We start from the raw sequence: 19216 nt of genomic DNA on the forward strand, positions 1-19216 counted from the left end.
GAGTAAGTGCATCTCAATTTATTAAGGTCTTCCTTATAGTTTTTAATAGTCTTATCGTTTTTCCTATAAAAGCCTAAAGCGACACTTATCTCTGCCCCTCACCCTCACACAAAGGGCTGGCTAGTGCAGTCCCCTGTGTGCCCAGGAAGGAGAGGTGGACCAGACACGTGGAGCAGAAGGTCTAGCATGAGGGGAAGATGACACACGCTAACTCGCTGAGGTCAATCCATCCCTGCACTTCTGAGAAAGCCCAGCTTGGCCAGGCACTACTGATTTTCATGCACTGCTGGTTTGCAGTTGCTAAGATGATTTTATAAGTTTTGCATCAGTATTCATCAATTAGAAGGACCTATAATTATTCTGTACTGTCCTGTCTGAATTTGATACCATGGCTATATTTCATTTATGAAAACAGTTAAGTGTTTCCCCATTTTCTGTTCTTAGGGGGGTTTGTTTTTTGGGCATAAATGACCTGTTAAACCTGTCTGGACCTGACATTTGTGCGTGGATTTCAAACCAGATTTAATTTCTTTAACGTCAAGTGCCACTTCTTTGTAGTATTATCATGACTGTAATATTTCACTTGTGTGATTTTTTGATTAAGACTGAATGAGGGAAAGCAGCCTCCAAAGTGCTTGGTACCCAGGAAATGCTCACCGGACACTGTCCCAAGTATTAACTCACTGTGACTTCACAAGACTTCATGAGGTAGAAGCTGTCAGTACCCCTACTTCTACATGGGGGAACTGGGGAACAGAGAAGGGAACCACCTACCTAAGTTCCTTTAGCTTATCAGCTGCAGAGTCAGGAGGGAGCCCTTTGTAGCCAAGGGTCCAATTACTCCAGCATGTTGCCAGCAAATGCAGGACTCACATGGCCCAATCTCTGCCTTTTTGCATCCTAAATAATGGGTTCCCAGTGAGTGAATGAATGAATGAATGCTGGGTCCTGCCTCTCATCCTGCTGGGGGACACTGAGCAGCCATCATGCCCAGAAGTCCAGCCTTGTGCCAGCAGACCCGGGTCACTGATTCTGAGGTCTGAATGCAGGTGGGCAGCTCGGGAAGCATGGGGCCCTGGCTCGGCCCCTTTGTTGCTGTGGTTCTTGGCTGGAGTGGGCATCTAAGCCTCCTGGGTCACTAAGCATGCAGATTCCTAGGCCCAGGGAGGGGACCCTCTGGGGGAAGCGTTGGAACCCAGGTGTCTGTGACCATGACTCTTCCCTCAGTGAACCCTGCTGCCCCCGTCACCAAAGATCAGGGTGGGTTGCAGCAGCTGCTGTTCTGAGCCCTGGTTGGCAGGCTCAGGTCGGAGATCCACATCCCCCAGTCACCTGGGTTGCTGGAGCCAGACAAGGTTCTTGGCGTTGTTGGCAGGGGAGGGAGATGGGAGTGGAGGCCTCAGGGGAGGACTGGCCTCTCTCTGGGCCTCAGTGTGCTCACTGGTCAAACTGGACAACAGTAGGTGACGGGGAATCTGCGGCATGCGTGGTTGAATGATCTGCCCAAGGACACAACCAGCAATGAGAGACCCTGGAAGGTTCATCACTCCCCAAGGTGAAGGTGAGACTTCGTGATGAGGCCTGGCCCACACCAGCTGCTCAGTACACAGCTGAGGGGACAAGAGGGCTCACCAGAAGCGGGGTTCTGTCTGTTTGATCAGCCCAGGAATACCTGTCTCCCTCCATGTAAAGGGGCAGACAAGCTGCTGCCTTTTGGGGTGGGCAAGGGGAAGCCACCTAAGGTGGGGTCTGAGCGTAAATGCCCCTTCTCCCTGCTGGGTTCCAATCTCCGTGAGCCTCCACGCCCCAGGTAGAGGTGTGCACGCAGCCTGTGGCTTTCCCAGGTTGCTCTGTGGCACCTCCCACACAGCTGGAAGCTGGGGACTGGGGACCAGGGCAATTGCCAGAGGGCCTTGGCCCATCCCTTGCCACCCCCTAGGTGGCCGGCACCCAGATGCCCAGCCTCACTGCAGTGAAGGTGCTAGGGGAAGGGACTCTGGGGTGTGGTGGGCTAACTGGCATGTGGGATGGCTCTGGGGGGACAGTGAAGAGAGGAAGATGATGTGCACGTGGAAGGGACACAGCCCACCTCAGGGCAGAGGAAAGAACAGAATCCATAGGGTGGCCTCACTGGGTCCCCTGCAGGTGCGGATGAGCTACTGCTTCCCACAGCGGCTGGGACCAGCCTCTGGGCATGGCCCTCAGGGCTCGAGGGTGGACACCTGCAGAAGGCATTCTTTAAAGCCAGTGCTTTAGGACACTGAGAACCAGCTCTAGACCCCCGTGCTCCAAATCCCACCATAGAAATGTCCCTTTTCACCAGGATATCAGGGTGGGGGGTTGCCAGAGTAGTGGCATAGCTCTTGTGCATGAACCCACTTCAAGGGCATGTGTAGTTCCTGTCTATTCAAATGGCACAAGAATTAGAAGGGAAAGTTCTAGAAAGGAGCCGATGCTGGTGATGTCCATTCCACTCAGTGAGAGCCATCCCAACAGCAGCAAGTAGGTCTGGGGACTGAGATGAATGACACTTGCCCCCAGGCCCCGCCTGTGAGAGGTGGCCACAGCAGAGAGGCAGTGTAGCCTGTCATTTCAGTTGCGTGTGTGTGACACGTGGTGCTGACATGGCATCAGTCGGCTTTCATCTGTGTTTATTTTTCTTTCATATAAAAGTTACACGTTTGAAATGTCTGCAGGAAGATGCCACTATGAGACGGTTAGTTGGGGGATGTATATTACAATGGAACACTGGGAGGCCGTGGGCAGCCGGAGCGGCAGGCGCTTCTCAGAACTGGAGCCCAGTGCCCTTTCCTGGCTCCACCCACACCTGCAGGTGAGAACTGACCAGAAAGGAACCGAATCATCCATCTCATTGGGGGATGTATATTACAATGGAACACTGGGAGGCCGTGGGCAGCCGGAGCGGCAGGCGCTTCTCAGAACTGGAGCCCAGTGCCCTTCCCTGGCTCCACCCACACCTGCAGGTGAGAACTGACCAGAAAGGAACCGAATCATCCATCTCAGTCGTGTCAAAGATTGATCCCCACAACCCTCCCCTGGGCCCCCGAGAAACAGACAAGTCCCGGCCAGGCTGCAGCACTGAGCACTGGGACCTGGCAACAACCAGAGCCGGGAGGGGGAGCCTGTCAGCCAATAAGTTAAAACACGCAGTGCACCCTGCTGTCCCCATGTGGGGAGCCACCTGGCACTGCCACCTGCTGCTTGGGCTCTTCTGCTCAGACTACCAAGGGCTCCCAGGGAGGGACGGGGAGGGCCCGGGGGAAATGCTCGGGCATCCTGGGGATGGGCACAGGGTCTGTTCTGAATTCAGGGAAGGTGTGGAGACCCCCTCTCTGTCCAGCTCACGTCTGAGAGCAAGGCGCACAGGCCCAACTGCAGACACAGATCTGCCTGCTGCTGGGCGTGAGTGGGCTGGTTTCTGAGGCTGCGACACAGCACTGGCCCTTGCCTGTGCCACAGAGGGAGACTCCCAGAGGCTCTAAATGGCACAGGGGTTTCGTTCACACAATTCAAAGACCTTGTGTGCACAGTGGACCCTCCCATACACGCAGCAGCATTCAACAGAGCTGGGCAAAGGACGGGAGTGCGAGGCAAAGGTTGAAATGAAGGGACTCAAAAAGAGGGAACAAACTAAAAATCCAACCCCACACACAATACTGCTAAGAAACCAGCGGTTCTCCACACACACTCTTTAAATAATAAAGTGACGGTTCCGGCAGCCGCCAGCAGGACTGCTGTCAGAGGCAGCCTCTCTGACGTTCCACAGATTCCCTCCCCTCTCCATACAGGACAAACAAAACACGAAAGAAGAAGAAACACAGCCCAAACTCTTCTTGAGAAAAGCTGCTCACAAACCCAGAAAGGGCTCAAAGTGACATGGTTGTTTAAAAAGTCTAAATAATCAACAGGTGTTGCTTTCTATCTTTTCTTTGTTCTGTTTAAACTGGGCTAAGTAAGCTCAGTCCGACCCTGGTGTTCACTTGATCAAGTCCTGCACCCAGCAGCAGTGAGCACTCGCTTGTGCACAGCAGCTGGGAGCCGGGGGGGACATGGGAGGCTCTAGCGGGCACCTGCTTGCTGAAGCAGTGCCCTCCCCCGCCCCCACAAACCTTGCCCTAGATTGTCAGCCTCAGCAGTGAGAGTGGTTTGTAACCAGGAGGACGGAAGAGAACCTGCTCTTGAAGATGCTCCAGCCAAGGAGAAAGCAAGCCTGCCTGGCTGCTCAGCCTCAGGGGCACCTCTGAGGCCAGGCCTCTGACCTCTCCACACCCCAAGGGCCTGCTTGGGCCTCTCAGGGATGCCCTGTCCTTCCCGGGGAACACTGATGGCTCTGGCAGGAAGGTCTGATGAGCCAGAGGAGGAGCCCACTGGCCACTCCAGAATGGGGCAAGATACTGGGAGAGACAGAAGACGGAGCTTAAGGCACACAGCAAGCGACGGAGGAGGACAGGAGAGCTCCTTTGCTGTCCCCTCTCTGAATTCACTCCCCAGGAGCTCAGCTCAGGCCCCAACTCAGACAAGGTAAAAAAGACTCCCAGCAATACAAAGTGCTTCTCTGATGGTGAAGTTCTTCCTCCCTAGCCCAGCCTCCTCTCCCAGCTGCCCAGAGGGACAATGTGGGGAAAGTCTTAGCAGCCTGGGCAGGAGGTAAAGGGGTGACAAGATGACAGGTGCTGCTGCTGCTCGCAGTCCAGCATGGGAGGCCTGTGGGCACAGCACCCAGCAAGACTGCCCAAGAGCCAGTGCCATGCTAAGGGGTGCCAGCTCCAGGGCTGCGTTAACACCCCCCGTCCTACCTTTCTGGGCCAGATGAAAAGCTCACACCATCCTCCATATTTCAAAAGCAGGGAATGGGGGGCAAAAGGAGCCTGCCCTGGTCTTCTCTGCCTTCTGACCACCCCTCCACACCTGCCTCATTGCAGCCGTAGGAGGGCAGCCCCCACACAGGGGCCTCTGCCTCCAGGCAGTTGCCGTGTCATTCAGGGACTCTCAAGCTCAGGGAGGGGAGAGGATCTGCCATTCCTTGGTCTGCTGATTCTGGTTCTGTGCTGCTCCCAGGCTGTAGGAGAGAGGGTGGCAGGGTGGGGGGGAAGACAGAAGTGAAAGCAGAAAACTAAACCAAACCAGGAAACCCCCGGGTCACAAATCAGTCCTAAGACCTGCCTGCCAGCTCCACTGCGGGCCACGTGTCTGCTCCTGCGGAGGAGGGAGGCAGGAAGCCGCTGGCGGGCTCCAGGCCCCTGCCCGGCATAGCTGAGGCCTGGCCAGCCTGTGGCTCTGTGGCCGGGGCGCTGGCAGCCCACCTGCCAGGTCCAGAGTCCTCCCTGGGCTTGGAGCTGCCCTCTGCCTCTTGAGCGTTCTCCTTGCTCATGGCACCTGCTCCTAGGTCTTCTCTTCCCGGTCTGTTTTCCTCCGCGTTATGTTCCTGGGTTTAATTTTCAGAGAGAGTTCCCACAGGGCCTCCTCGGCCAGGTGGTCACTAAAATCGTTGAAGAAGTTTATGATGTCGTCGTTTCTCCGGATGTCGTAATGCCTAGTGGAGGGAGGGGGCAGTCAGTGGGAGCAGTGTGGGCTGAGCAGCCTGATGACAACCTCTTGGAGGGCACCACATGGACCACCTGATGCCCCTCACTGTGAATGACACATCAGGAGCTGCTACCGCCCAATGTGACAAGAGATAGCGCCACTGGCACCAGAAGCTGTGCTCACTCTGCCTCCCTGGGCAGCGCCCCTGTGCTGGCCTGCCCACAGGGAAGGCTGCAGAAGCCTAGCACCCCTTTGCATGCTGACCTGGCCTGCCCCTGCTGCTGGAATCAGGCAGACCAGGGTCTGTCAGCCCCTCCTCATGGCAAGGGGGCACCAGCCTCCTGGTGTGTGAAATGGGAGGACGAGCTGGCCATGCCATTGGGCTCAGGCCCAGGGCCAGACAAGGAGTTGAGCCTGTTATGTTTGGTTTCCAGAACCATCCTGCCACAAATCGGAAGGAGCAGGCCTTGGATCCCTGTTCAACAGGGATCCCCTGTGCAGGGTCCCTGGGGCTGTCTCTCTGGGCACCTGAGCTGAGGTTCAGATCCCCCTCACCACCAGGGTGGCAGCACTCACGCCTGCTGGAAACATCGCATGCTGTCGAGGATGTTGAACTGCTGCCACCGCTTGGAAAAGTTCACTTTCCCGTCAATATAGTCTGGGTTTCCCAGGTGAACGAAGGTCAGGTCCTGCAGGATCAGCCCCCTGGGAGGATGGGTAAAGAAGCCCAGTCACCGCTATGAAAGCGACTTGGAAGGCACCGGCTGATTCCCTGTGAGTTAGCTGCACCACCAGGACCAGCCAAGCCTGACGAATGACTCCAGCCCACACCTTTAGGCCGAGTCTGAGCAGCTGTCAAAAATCCCAGAGCAAACCAAGGTGCAAGTCTAGGGTGAAGTATGGATTCACAACCACCTGCTGGGTCCCCTGGAGGCCACTCAGAGCTGGAGGAGCCTGGAATGCCCCACCTGTCCAAGCCTGTGAGAAATGTTCATGAACTGAGGTGGCAGCAGGGTGTGTGGGCACAGTTGTGGGCTGCTAATGCAAAACTGTTATTTTTTAAATTTGTTTGGAGGGTTCTTGGCTGCAGGACCTGTATCTCTTGGGGGTGAAGGCCTTGAGGGCAGCCTGACCTGAGGGAAGTTTCTTCAAACATTCAGCCCTGGGAGACTGCTCAGTCTTCTGTTCTCCTTTTGGAGATTCCTAATGTCCACTAGTATATTAAAGGCTCTGATGAGTCCTGCAACAACGAAACCTGTTTAGCTTTGATTTTTCCACTCTCTCCCTTTTCCATGAGCTATGCATTTACTCCATCCCATGGCCCACACTTGGGAAATGTTTTCTGAACTACTTTATACCAAGTGCTCTCAGGGTTCCTGGGGTTGATTGGGTCCTCAGGCTGTTCTAGCCTCCAGCCAAGTTTGAGAACCACTAGAATAGGGCTCGATACCACGTGTGGGAAAGAGGCTACATATGTGTAGCAAGGTCTGCACACACTCACGGGCAGGTGACAGAAGGAAAGTGGAGTGGGGCTGGGAGATGAGGTAAGAGAACTTCTACTCCTCATCTGATCCTTCTTTTCTGTTTAAACTGTGTTATGAGGAGACATGTTTTACTTTTAAAGTAAAATCGAAGTACAAATGTCTCAATCGGAAACCCTTCAGTGATGATTTCTCTGTGGAGCACAGTGCGTCTTCCCAGAGCAACTGAGAGGCAGACGCAGGGATGGGGGTGGGCTGCCTTCATTTCGGATAAAGGCAGGTGGCTGCTACTCACAGGTATGGTATGCACGGAGGCTCCACCTCGGAGAGGGCAGCCCGGTAGGCTCGGAAGGAGGACGAGCTGTCAATCAGCGTGCAGTACTCAGCCAGGCCCTGGGCAGGACAGAACATGGGGACACAAGTGCTAGGACAATGCTGGGGGACAGAGGTCCAGCCTTCCTCGCTGACCTACTGGTCAACCACCTTCTACCCACACTGACAGGGTGGCCACAACGTGTGAACACTAAGCTGGATCTGGGCCCCCCTGGCCAGCAGTGATTCAACCCCTTTTAACAGGGTGGCAGCCAAATCCCCTGGTCACAGGGTGACCTAAGGCCCTTTTGTGGAGAAAGGCCCCATGGTGCTTGCTGTGCCTGGTCAGAATCACTTTCTGGGCAAGCAGTGCCTACTGTGTGTACAAGTCACTGGAAAGCAGGGCCTCTGCTCGGTTCCTGCTCCATCCTGCAGCTCCTACACTACACATGGAACTGAGTCGCTCTGGCTCAGAGGTGCCTTCACTCCTCACCACACTCCAGGCAGGGTCACCCAGGGACGACAGGTGACCTTGCCTTCCAGCAGGGCTGAACTTGTGGTGTGGAGTCTTGCCTCTGAGACTCAGCCGATCCTGCTCCTTGCCCACAATGCCATTCTCCTGCCTCTTGTCCTGTTAGGTGCCTCCACCCTCAAGTGTCGCTTCCTCCCTGCCTCCTCAGGACCTCTCATGTGTTCCTTTGGCACCTGGTGTGAATCTCCCACTTCTCCATATGGCAGTGCTTTATGACTGAGTGAGAGGTCCGCAGTGGCCCACGTGAAACTCAGCTCGGGGGCTTTGCCCCCCTGCTCAAGGACCATCTTCCTATACAAGGACAAAGGTTCAAGTCCTCAGAGTGAGAGGTCCGCAGTGGCCCACGTGAAACTCAGCTTGGGGGCTTTGCCCCCCTGCTCAAGGACCATCTTCCTATACAAGGACAAAGGTTCAAGTCCTCAGGCCCCCTGAGGCCATCATGACCTAGAGATGGTCCCCTTCCCCAGTGGTGTGGCCGCCCTGGCCTCCACCTTGCTCTTCGAGGGCACCAAACTCCCAGCTGCTCCCAGGCTGTGCACGCCTCTGCCTCCTTTGATGGGAATTCTCTTTCCTCTTCAGGGGGTCGGGCCATGATGTGGGTGACACCTCAGGGCCAGCACACCTGCTCACCCAGCACCCCATCCTTTTCCTTTTAGTGCTTACCCTGTAGAAACCCCCCCAGTAAGATGTTGGTCCCGTTCCATGTCATGTGCCCAATGCCTAACGCAGCACCCAACCCAAAGCAGCCCCCTGAGAAGGGCGGACCAAGGAAGTGTGGAGCAGGTGATGCTGGGACCCAGGCGTGGGCTTGTGGCGGCAGGACACCATAATGTGACAGCCTTAGAAGCAACCATGAAGGCCTGCAGAGGCGGGAAATTGAGGAGGGGGCGGACAGCTGTCCCAGCTGCATGGCAGGTTGGTGGCAGAGCAGGGATCCCAGCATTTCCTGCTGTATGGCTCGTGGACTCCCACCATGCCACCCACGCCACTTACCTCTGAGGTCTGCTTCTGCCACTCCAGCCTGCGGATGGGTGCCGAGTCCAGCGCCGACAGGATGGCCAGGTAGGAGTTGAAGTTGTTTAGCTTCCGCAGGTGCTGCAGGGAAGGGCGAGTTCACTGTGAGGACAGGCACAGGGCAGGCAGGCCCTGAAGGGGAGGCTGGGGGAAAGGCTCAGCCACCATTACCTTCATGATCTTGATGAACTTCAGGAGCAGCCGTTCCCTGTCCTGGGCCTTTTCCTGTAACATGATTATCGACCGGACCCTATAGGGACCACAGGAAAGAGTAGAAACAGCTGAGATGACCGGTCTCCCTGCAGGTAGGCCCCGGGTAGTGCCGGTGCAGACGGGCTGTGAACAAGGGCTGCCCCTGCCTGCTGAGTGCCCTGGGCTCTTCTGGGGACTGGTGCCAAATGCCACAAATGGGGACCTCTGACCTGCAGGGACATTTTAGAGGATTGAGGCAGAGACTCTTCTGACAGGTGCCAACCCAAGCACTAGTGGGGTTGGGAGAGCTCCTCCTGTGGCCTCAGCACTGGCTCTGGGAAACCAGCTGGCATTTGGGTAAGAGGCCACGTTTATCTGCCACAGATAGGGAACCTCTCAAAACTTAGTAGCACCCAAAGCCAAACCAAAACCAAAACCAAGACGAGTCTCGTTTGTGCCACATGTGCAGAGGGGACCTCACGGTAGCCTCAACTTCCTGTGCTTTCCCAGGAGCCACTGCCAGGGTCACTTGGAGGAGGTGCCACACTCTGTGTTGCCTCTTCTGACCTGCAGAATGGCACCTGAGCTGAGTACACCTTGAGGACTATGGCTCTGAAGGGGCCTCACCTGCATCTCCTCCCAGCCAGGCCCCATCGGGTATGTTCCTGAGCCTCCTGTGCCCAGAGAGCACAGGAGGGGTCAGAGGCACACTGGGGTCAGAGGCCAGGCTCGACCTGTGTGTGCAACTGCTGCCATAGAAACCACCATATCCCATTGGGCAAAACCCTAAGCTGAGTGTTGGGCTGCTACCTCTAAGCACACGTCACTGAGGTGTGGAGTGCTTCCTGTGGGAGAAAAGTAGGAAAGGGGGAGATGACCCTCTTTTTCTGCAAATAAGCAGTCCTCGGGGCATTTAAAAACAGCCAAGGTGACCAAGGTGGATGTGTAGGGTGGGGCTTGCTGCACAGCTGCCAAGCTCTGCCTGATCCTCTATTGCGTGTGGAGACACTATGAGCATGTTTGAGTCACATCCTGAAGAGCCAAGGTTTCTAAATCATAAACACACTGTAGGGCTTCATTTTGGTTTAAAAATTAAAGGCTAAATAAAAGTATTAGCAGAGTTCACTCCTTTGCTAACTGCTCTTCTCTGCCAGACAGTCAGTGTGAGCATCAGCCCTGACGGCCACCTGGCAGTGGGGAGACTGGCAGTGACCAGCACAGAATGGCAAACTGGACTCCCTCTGCCCCGCTGTCATCCCTGGCAGACATTACTAGTTGACCCTGGCACTCTTCTTCAACCATCCCTGAGCCAGATGCCTCCTCAACCAGCCCTTCAGGCAGCCACCTCCAACGAGCCCCATCCTACCCCTTGCTCTCTGCCCACGGAAGGTTCACGATTAATCCCTGCAGGACCTCCGAAGGAGCTTGGAGGAGTGAAAGAGGCAGCTCCTTCTCTTCACCATTCCAGCTCTCTGCAAAGGAACATGCAGAACCCACCCAGGCATGCCACCGTGCAGAGCAACAGGGCTTGCTGCGGTGGCCCTCCTTACCAGTAGGACATGTTGTTGAAGTGCTCCGTGAACTGGGTCAAGTTGGGGCTCTTCTCCTCATTCTGCTCTTTTGCCCAAAGCAAAACCTCGGGAATCTGCAAAAGGAAATAGACTGGATAGAGGTGGAATCCTCTGGCTTTCCTGTGACAGGCAGATTCTCTCATCCAGGGAGAACCAACAGCGGCTCTCTGGGCCACAGCCCCCCTCATCGCCATACCTCTATTTTATAGAAGAGCTCAGCGTCCAGCAGTGTCAGCTGCTCAGCTATTTCATGGCTGTGAAAGTCATGCAAGGTCCCTGGCCTAGAAGACAGAGGCAGGAACAGAGCAGTCATGGGGGGTGGGGTGGGGGGACAGGAGCCGAGTGGGCGCTGGCTGCACCGCAGGCTCCACAGCAGGAGAGGGGAGGCCACAGGCTGGCCGGCACCAAGCTGTTCCTCGGGTCACTCTGGGCCCACTTTTCTCCCCAGGATGACGCTGTCTGCCTTCTTCTCCCACCTCTGCTGGGCGTATCTTGCTGCTTATGGACTCGGGAGACAGAGCTTCCCTCGTGAGCTCATTGGACAGTTCAGATGCCTGTGGACCCTCGCTCACAGCTGGCCCCACTTGCAGAGGCCCCTGAGAACAGGGATGGTGCTGTATGAACAAAGGCTAAGTGCTCACTAAGAAGGGGCTGACCCATCAACAGGTATCTATAGCTGGAATCGAAACTTACCACTGGGCTGGGATATAGAGGGGCAGGCAACAGACTGGAAGCTTTATAGAGGTTCTTAGGAACATTCAGGATGGCATAGGGGGCTGGACTAGAATTAACTACTGCCATGTCAGTGCTGGAAAGATAATTCGAAACTGACTTCAGCCTGGAACGTATCCCCTACCTGCTGTCTTACTGAGCCCCCACGTGCATGCCCTGCACAAAATATACACTCAGCACAAAATATACACCTCCAGGAGAAGAGGCCCAGTCCATGGGGGAACCATGGGGCTGTCCCCGAGGCCTCGTCACAGGGACTGGGCAGAGCCAGGATGGGAGGTCGTGGAGGGAGGGTAAACCAAGGAAAGCGGAATAGATGCGGCTACTGCAGAAGCTGGCTCCTCACCTGGCTGCTACCCCCCTGGCTGCCAGGGGCTGGTCGGAGTTGGCACACCGGAGCAGCTTCTTCTGGTCCACCTTGTCCAGGATGTTCTTCCGGAGCACACGAGCCAGGCTGAGCTCCCCACTGCACACCAGGCGAAAGACCAGTTCCATCAGCAGCTTCAGGATCTCCTCCGTCAACTCCACCAGGCTAATGGGCCAAAGGGTACAAGATGAGGGGCAGAAACACAAGCCCCAGGAAGAGTATGGAATCCACCTAAGAGTCCCATAGGCCACGTGGCAGTGATTGGCACCGAGCTGGGAAACCTCTTGTGGGAAGAGAGCGAGAGAAAAGATGGGGGACAGCTGCCTGCACCCTCAGAAGTGCCAAGAGCAGTCTGGTACTGGTACCAAGTACTGCCATTCACTCAACAAACGTTTGCTGGCACTGGACAAGTGCCAGAGACTATGCTGGGGACTGGGCTACACAGACAAATCCCAAACAAGTCCTGTCCTGGTCTCACCAGAGTGACGAGACACCAAGAAGACTTCCCAGCCCCGTAGACTGGATGCTCAAAGGCCACTTGTGGCCTTCCTCCTCAGCACCCTCCACGCACGGCCATTTCTAGCTTACAGCCACTGCTAATGTGGCCTCCCCCGCAGGAGGCAAATGCCCGGAGGCTAGGGGTCGGTCTGTGTTGTCCAACCCTGACTCCCCATAGCTGGGAGAGGGGCCTGCTCCGTGTGTACTGGTTAAATAAATGGAAATGCACGTGCCGTGCCTGAGACTCAGACAACCAGGGAGATGCTGGGGAGGGTGGGAGAGGCTGCCTCCCCTTGGCCTCCGACCCTGCTGGTAGCTAAAAGCACACCCGCGGTGGACTAGACCTGAGACACACATGGGAGGGATGGCCTCAGACCCAGGATGGACCCCACGAGGAAATCCAGAGCCTGGGCAGGGGCTGAAGAGGTGCCACACCCTGGTCTATGGGGGACAGGTCATTTTCTCCAAGGGCCGCATACGTATAGCCAGCAGGAGCAAGCTGTGTCTGGAGCTGGCGGCCAGTGCTCTGTGGGCAGGGACCCAGGAGAGGCAGGTGGAGTGTGACGTGCCCGGGGCAGAAGGACTCACCAGAGCTCATCCACCACCCGCACCAGCACGAAGAATGTGTTCTTGCTCACGCGCTTCTTGAACGTGTCAGCAAAGGGAGAGAACTTCTCATATGTGGAGCACAGGTTAAAGAAATAGCCCACATGGTGGGGAGAGCTGAGAAGAACTGGCTCCTAGCTGCCACTTACTGAGGTGCAAGGAACCAGGGACCCTGAGAGCGAGGCATTAGCACCTGGGAATAAGGCCCAGGATATGTGCCAGCGGCAGAGCTGCAGAACTGGGTACCAGCCCCTACCTGCCTGACCCCTGGCTGCTCTGACCACCACCTTCTGCCTGCGGGACTGTCCCCATGGCTTGCCCAGGCCTGCCTTTCTGTTGCGGCCAGCCTGAGATCCCCATGAGCTCACTAATAAGCTGACAGCTGCCTTGCTGGACCTCAGGTGGAGAAAGGTGGCCAACACCAAGTGCCCTCACAACCCCAGCTCCCTGGGAGCTGCACAGGCCAGACTCTCTCCTCCACTCTTTCCGAGGGTTTCCATCCTGGGATTGCCTCCTTGGGCTTCATGGTGAGCTCTGGCTTGGATACTCTCCTGGGGAGCTCCAACCTCGGCAACTCTGGGCAGGTCCCCCTTCCTCCTTCTCTGCCCTGGGAGTAGCACCCTCCACATCTGCTCCCTGCCCCCACAGCAGACCTTTAAACACCTGGCCACCTCATGCTTGGCCCCCAACCCGGGCTCTGCCTTGTGCTGCTACCACTGACTCTCCAGACCCCCTCTGACTCCATTCTGCCTGCCCTCTATCAACCCGTGACCTTCTGTGTTGTGGCACTCAGGACAGAGCCACACCCCAGGGACAGTCTGCTTGACCCACAGCACAGAGGGGTCACTGGCCCACTGTGCCCTGGGCCTCCATGTTGCAACAATTCCATGAACATGCCTGATGTGGCCAAGCAGTGCAGAGCTAAGAGCCTGGGCACTGGGGAGAGTCAGAGTGGGCTGCCCTCCCACCAAGTAGCTAGGTAGGCCAGCAGGTAGGCCAGCAACTCCACCTCTCTGAACCTCAGTGTCCTCAATTACATGAAAGATTATATGATGGCACCACATATGACATGGTAACTATGTACACAGGACATGGCTCACAGCTGAGTGAGCTCATGCGAGCTGTATGGGCTCCTAACGAGCGTGCCTGACCTTCATGTCCTGGGCCCGGCCTGTGAGCAGGCGCTGAGGAACACGTGAGGCCAGAGGGCCAGGGACTCTAAGGGGAGGGCAAGGAGAGAAGGGGAAGCAAGGGTGGGAGAGGACCTTAGATTGCACCAGGGAAGGCTCAGGGCACCTGGGCAGGGAGGAAGAGCCAGAGGATGCAGGACCTCCTGCTGCCCAGCAGATGGCAGTCATTGGGAGAGGACCTTAGATTGCACCAGGGAAGGCTCAGGGCATCTGGGCAGGGAGGAAGAGCCAGAGGATGCAGGACCTCCTGCTGCCCAGCAGATGGCAGTCATGGGCCACAACGCTAGCAGGTGGCTGAGGAGCAGGGATGTGTCACCCTCCTTTGGAGCGGCAGGTTAGCCTCAGCAGGACAGGCAGATTGGGACTTGAGAAAGAAGCAATGGGCAACAAAAGTGGGTCCTTCCAGACCCCTGGGGTCTTCCTCAGCCGCTGCTGCAGGGAGTGACACTTGGCAAGGGTGAGTCCATGGAGCGGGTCTGTGAGGAGACAAGAGCTGGTTCTAGTCACAGGCATGTGTCTGCTGCGGGTAGAGATGGCGGCGCTGCCCCCAAAGCTGTCTACGTGAGTCTTGCTTCCCTCCATCCCTGCACACACGGCACTCACCATGCCTGATGCCCCAGGGCTCGGAGAAGCTGCTGGCACCAACCACGCAGGCTGCCACTCCAGCATGCTTTTGCTCTTTCTGATTCTTTCTCAGAATTGCCCAGTGATCAGAACTGCCACCAGGCAGCACTCCCGGGCAGCGCCACAGGCACTGCTATTGACTCACTCGGCCCTTTGACAGAGAAGAACTGGCCTGAGGTCCCAGGGCCAGGACAGGGCAGAGTGGGGGTGAGAACCGTGGTGCATGGGACACCCCAGTGCCACCCAATCACACTGCTGCCCCCAAAGCTGCCTGGCTTCCCACATGAGGCTGCGTGGTGAAGAGGCCTGCGGCGTGAGGCCAGGCAGCAGGGCTGGGAAGGATATCTGTACTGTAGCTTCTTGATGAGCTCCTCTGGGGTGATGAAGGTCCTGTAGGTGGTCAGGAAGGCTTCACAGTACAGCACCAAATCTAGAGGAAAACAACAGTCACTCAGGCAGCACAGAGCACTGGGGGTGGGGGCAGCCCGGAGAAAAGCCCTGGCTCTGAGAGAGGCAGGTGAGGCAGCGGTGGCGGGCCTCTGGTGCCTCCAACTCATGCCCCAAAGAAGTTGCCCATCCACTCTGTCCATCTCTCAAGTGAGAGGGCGGATCAGAGACAGGGAAGGTAAGCAGGTTTCACCTCACAGGCACATTGCTCTCATGACAGCGCTGCCTAGGGAAGGACACTGCACCAGAGGTTGAGGCCATGCGTGGTCCCAGTGGGAAGAGAACCTCCGCTGAGAGGCAATGCCCACCCCAGCTAGGGCTAAAGATTGGCAGCTGCCCACGCCCAGATGTGCACCCCAGATCAGACATCAAGAGGCTCTCGTTTTGTCCTGAGGCTGGATCGTTCAAAGGATCTTAACCAACAGGGGCACAGAGAAAATAAGTAGTTCAGACTTGTTAGCAGGATCCTGAAGCTAAATCGCAAAGCAGTACTTTTAGCCGGCAGGGTCCAGTAACTCAAAAATTGCGGGAAATTCCACGTGTAGAGGGTCTTGAGGAAAGGGTGAGGAGGTACAGCTTGGCATGTGCTGGGACCCACCGTGGGCAGCTCAGGTGCCAGGAAGGGCAGGGCCAGCCACGAAGACTGAGGCCGCAGTTGGGCAGCAGTACCACCCACCACCTCCCTTTCCCGTTGGAGGGGCTGGTGCCAGCCAAGGACTCCCAGCCCTTCCAGAATCACAGAAGGCCCTGCTTATTTGCTGTTGAGACTCACACTCCCAACCATGCTGTCTCTGACATGAAAGGAAAAAGAGCAGAACTTTTCAACTACAGGACCCTGCCTGAGACCCATGCCCCGGCCAGCTCCTCCGGCTGGGGTGAGGAGCAAGCCTGCCGTGACCCCAGCCATGCTCTGCCGCCAGGCTGGGCGCAGACTACCTTCCCCTATCTTCTTTCCCTACCTGCTGGATGCAGGAACCCCAGGAAGATCCTCTTTAGCGAAGTAGCACTCACTGGCTGGGCACAGACACACACAGCTCACTCCCGCCCCCCACCCTTCACTCAGCACCCCCCAGACCAAACGAGAGGAAAACTGACCAATGCCTGCTCCTGCTGTGAGGGGCCACGTGGTGGTGGAGGGGACCAGCTAGGGAGGGAGGCTCACGGCTGGGCATCACAGCAAGCTCCAACCACACCTCACTCTGGTGCATTCCTGGACCTTCAAGCCCACCCTGCTCGCTGTGAAGTTATTTTTGCTCAAGGTGGCTGGGCAGGGAAGCAGAGAATGGATCCAGGTCTGCAGGTGCATGCTGACAGTAGCTGTGGCAACCTCTGGCCAGACATGTGCTAGGCTCGCTGGTGAGCACCAGCCCGCTCTGCACATACACCACGTCTTTCAACACCCTGAGCAGTCCAACAAGGGTGAGGGCCACTGTCTCCCCACTTGAGAGTCGAGGAACCCAGGCATGTGGCCATCCCACCTGTAGGCAGTGTCGGAGGGTTCGCCTGACTCCAGAGCTCTTAACCATCTGCTGTGCCCGGGGCTGTAGTAAACAGGGGTCGCCTAGTTTCTGGGATGGCTACACTTCCTAGTGTCCACTCGGCTCTCTGTACTTCCCAGAGCACTTTCTGTGCCTTGGCTCACCTGATCTTCATGACAGCCCTGGAAGGTGAGGTCTCATCATCTCTAGTTTTCCTCCTGAGGAACCGGAAGCTCGGGGGTTAAGTGACAGGCTCTGGCACACGTGGATCCCGGGGAATGGACAGGATCTGGGCTGAGGTCTGAGGCCAAACCCGACCTGACGCTCTCCCTGCAGCTTCTGACACGCACTGACCAAGAGGAGAGCTATGCGATGACAAAGTGCCTCCCAGCCCACTGAGCCCTGGCATCTGAGCCACGGGGTACCCTTTTCCAAACCCGACCTGACGCTCTCCCTGCAGCTTCTGACACGCACTGACCAAGAGGAGAGCTGTGCGATGACAAAGTGCCTCCCAGCCCACTGAGCCCTGGCATCTGAGCCACGGGGTACCCTTTGTTGGTGCCACTGGAGCAGTCTCTGGTCTGCAGGAAGCCACCTGCCCGAGCAGCTTGCTTCATTACCTGCCACAGGGCACCTCTCTCTTTCCAATGTGGCCTACGGCCTCTGCCTCAATTATACCTCCTAGGAACGAACAACTTTGGTTCTGTGGAGCCTCAAAATCCTTCCATTAATAAAATCAAGCAGAAACTCAGCCAGCGGCAGAGCCTCCTCTCAACAGGTCCAGCCAGCACAGACCCGAAGGGTCTTGGGTGGCTGTGCTGTGGGGTACCCCTCTGGCCTTGTCCACAGCTGGCTGCGCCTGGCAGGATGGTAGAGTTCACCCTGTTGGGTCAAGGCCTGTAGCAAGCTCCCATTTCAGCCCTCCACTTTGGGACAAAAATGAAATGGAAATTGCTCCTTATAACCTGCTGAGGACGCAGCTCTGAGGTGTCAGGCATGGAGGAGGATTTACTGCAGAGCAGCTGAGCAAGGGCTTTCTTAAAGAGGATTGTGGGGGGATGGCCGGTTAGCTCAGGTGGTTAGAGCAAGGCCTTGCAAGTGTTTGGATCCCCATACCAGCCAGTCACAAAAAAAAGAAAAAAAGAATCATGAATGCTCCCTGAGCACCGCCAATGTGCCAGGTGTGTGCTGTGTTATCTCATTTAATCTGCACAGAGTCATTCATGAAAATGAAATTGGTTAGGTTAAGGTTTCCAGATTGGGGTGTTTTTATTCCTTCCAACAGTTTACTTTAACACGATTGCTACATCATCTTTTTAATAATTTTTAAAAAGAAAACAAGTGTCTTTGTTTGACACGTCATTATTCCAGGTGCCACATACCTGCCACCCCCTACCCTCGTCCTCCAGAGGGTCCTACAGGCCCCAGGGTCATCACTACCCTTCATCAATGAGGGCCAGACATGAGCGCTCTGTCCCAGTCCCACTGTCTCCAAGGAGAGCTCCCACTCTGACCAAGTGGCACCAGGCCCATGCTCAGGTGTGCTCCGGGCTGCCACCAGGAGAGGAGAGGACAGCACAGTGGGGCCAAGCAAGTGACACCTGTGGTGGGACCAGCCCCACCCCAGGGAGGCCACCAGCACAGACAAAGGCTGCTGCTGCGAGAGCTGCCCTACCTTTCCTGTCGGTCTCAGTAGCATGGACCAGCAAGATGTCTCCAGACCCTCCACGGACATCTGGCCCATCATCACCCTGTAATGAAAACAGCAAAGGAAGGCATGACGCAGAGCATGGCCTTGGAAAAGTCAGGCACTGTGCTGCAGGGACCCCATGACCACTCCCCTCTGCTCCACACGTCCAGGAGCAGTGTGGCCATGCTGCGAGTGCTGGGTGCCCCTCCAGCCCACCTACTGCTCCATGCTTGGCAGACAGGCACAGATCAGACGGCATCTGGGAGCTAGATGGCCTGGGGGCTCCCAGACACCATGGGCACATCACTTTTTTGAGGACACTATTGGGTCAGGGGAACATGGTGTCACTGGACCTCCCCCTGCTCAATGACCCACAGGTCAGAGGTGAGGTAGAAGCCCTTACACACAGAAAATGGTATGATTCCACAGAAAGGGTGGCAAGACTGCCACCAGCCTCTCCCAGGATGCCTGCAGAGGCAGCGGGATCATTCTCAAGAATGTTTATGTTTCTAAAACTGCAGCAAACCACCCTAGATAGAAATCCATTTCCCCAGGTGGAAGTGGAGTCATTGTTGAAATGTCATAGGTTCTTCCACACAGCCCTTCATTAGAGTGTAAAGTGTCACAAAGACATCCAATGACATCTGATGCTGCTTATGTGACCAATCCCTGCCTGCCTATTAAGAAGCAAATCTTATTTCCATGTGGGCAAATACAGGCTTAAGCCGCTTGGCCTGGAGCCAAAAAGAGCTGTCACCAGGGCCAGGAATGGAACCCTGGGCCAAACAGCACCAGGCCTGCCACTCTTCTCCCCCGACTGAGGCTCCAACCTCCTCCCTATAACTCAGAAGGAGACACAACCAACACCCCTGGGGTCCCCCCACCGCCGCAGCACACACTCCGAGACTCACCTGCCTTTGTAAAAGGGCTTTGGT

The 19216-nt window shown here is 56.3% G+C and overlaps 1 protein-coding gene across 1 annotated transcript in view; it reads right to left on the bottom strand.

Moving 5' to 3' along the window:
• Positions 1-2634: 2634 nt before the first annotated feature.
• The window catches only part of RAPGEF1 (Rap guanine nucleotide exchange factor (GEF) 1), a 46188-nt gene continuing 29606 nt past the window's right edge, over positions 2635-19216 (bottom strand). The window contains exons 9-20 of the mRNA XM_008592545.1: positions 18267-18342; positions 15012-15096; positions 12835-12927; positions 11728-11913; positions 10846-10930; positions 10629-10723; positions 9058-9136; positions 8866-8967; positions 7324-7421; positions 6124-6252; positions 2882-5554; positions 2635-2730 (exon numbers count right to left, since the gene is read on the bottom strand). Of these exons, the coding sequence (XP_008590767.1) occupies positions 5404-5554; positions 6124-6252; positions 7324-7421; positions 8866-8967; positions 9058-9136; positions 10629-10723; positions 10846-10930; positions 11728-11913; positions 12835-12927; positions 15012-15096; positions 18267-18342 (1179 nt within the window). The 3' untranslated portion in view covers positions 2635-2730; positions 2882-5403. The remainder of the gene's footprint in view (positions 2731-2881; positions 5555-6123; positions 6253-7323; positions 7422-8865; positions 8968-9057; positions 9137-10628; positions 10724-10845; positions 10931-11727; positions 11914-12834; positions 12928-15011; positions 15097-18266; positions 18343-19216) is intronic.

The sequence above is a fragment of the Galeopterus variegatus genome, unplaced genomic scaffold, assembly GCF_000696425.1.
Source record: "Galeopterus variegatus unplaced genomic scaffold, G_variegatus-3.0.2 Scaffold8013, whole genome shotgun sequence".
Lineage (NCBI taxonomy): Eukaryota > Metazoa > Chordata > Mammalia > Dermoptera > Cynocephalidae > Galeopterus > Galeopterus variegatus.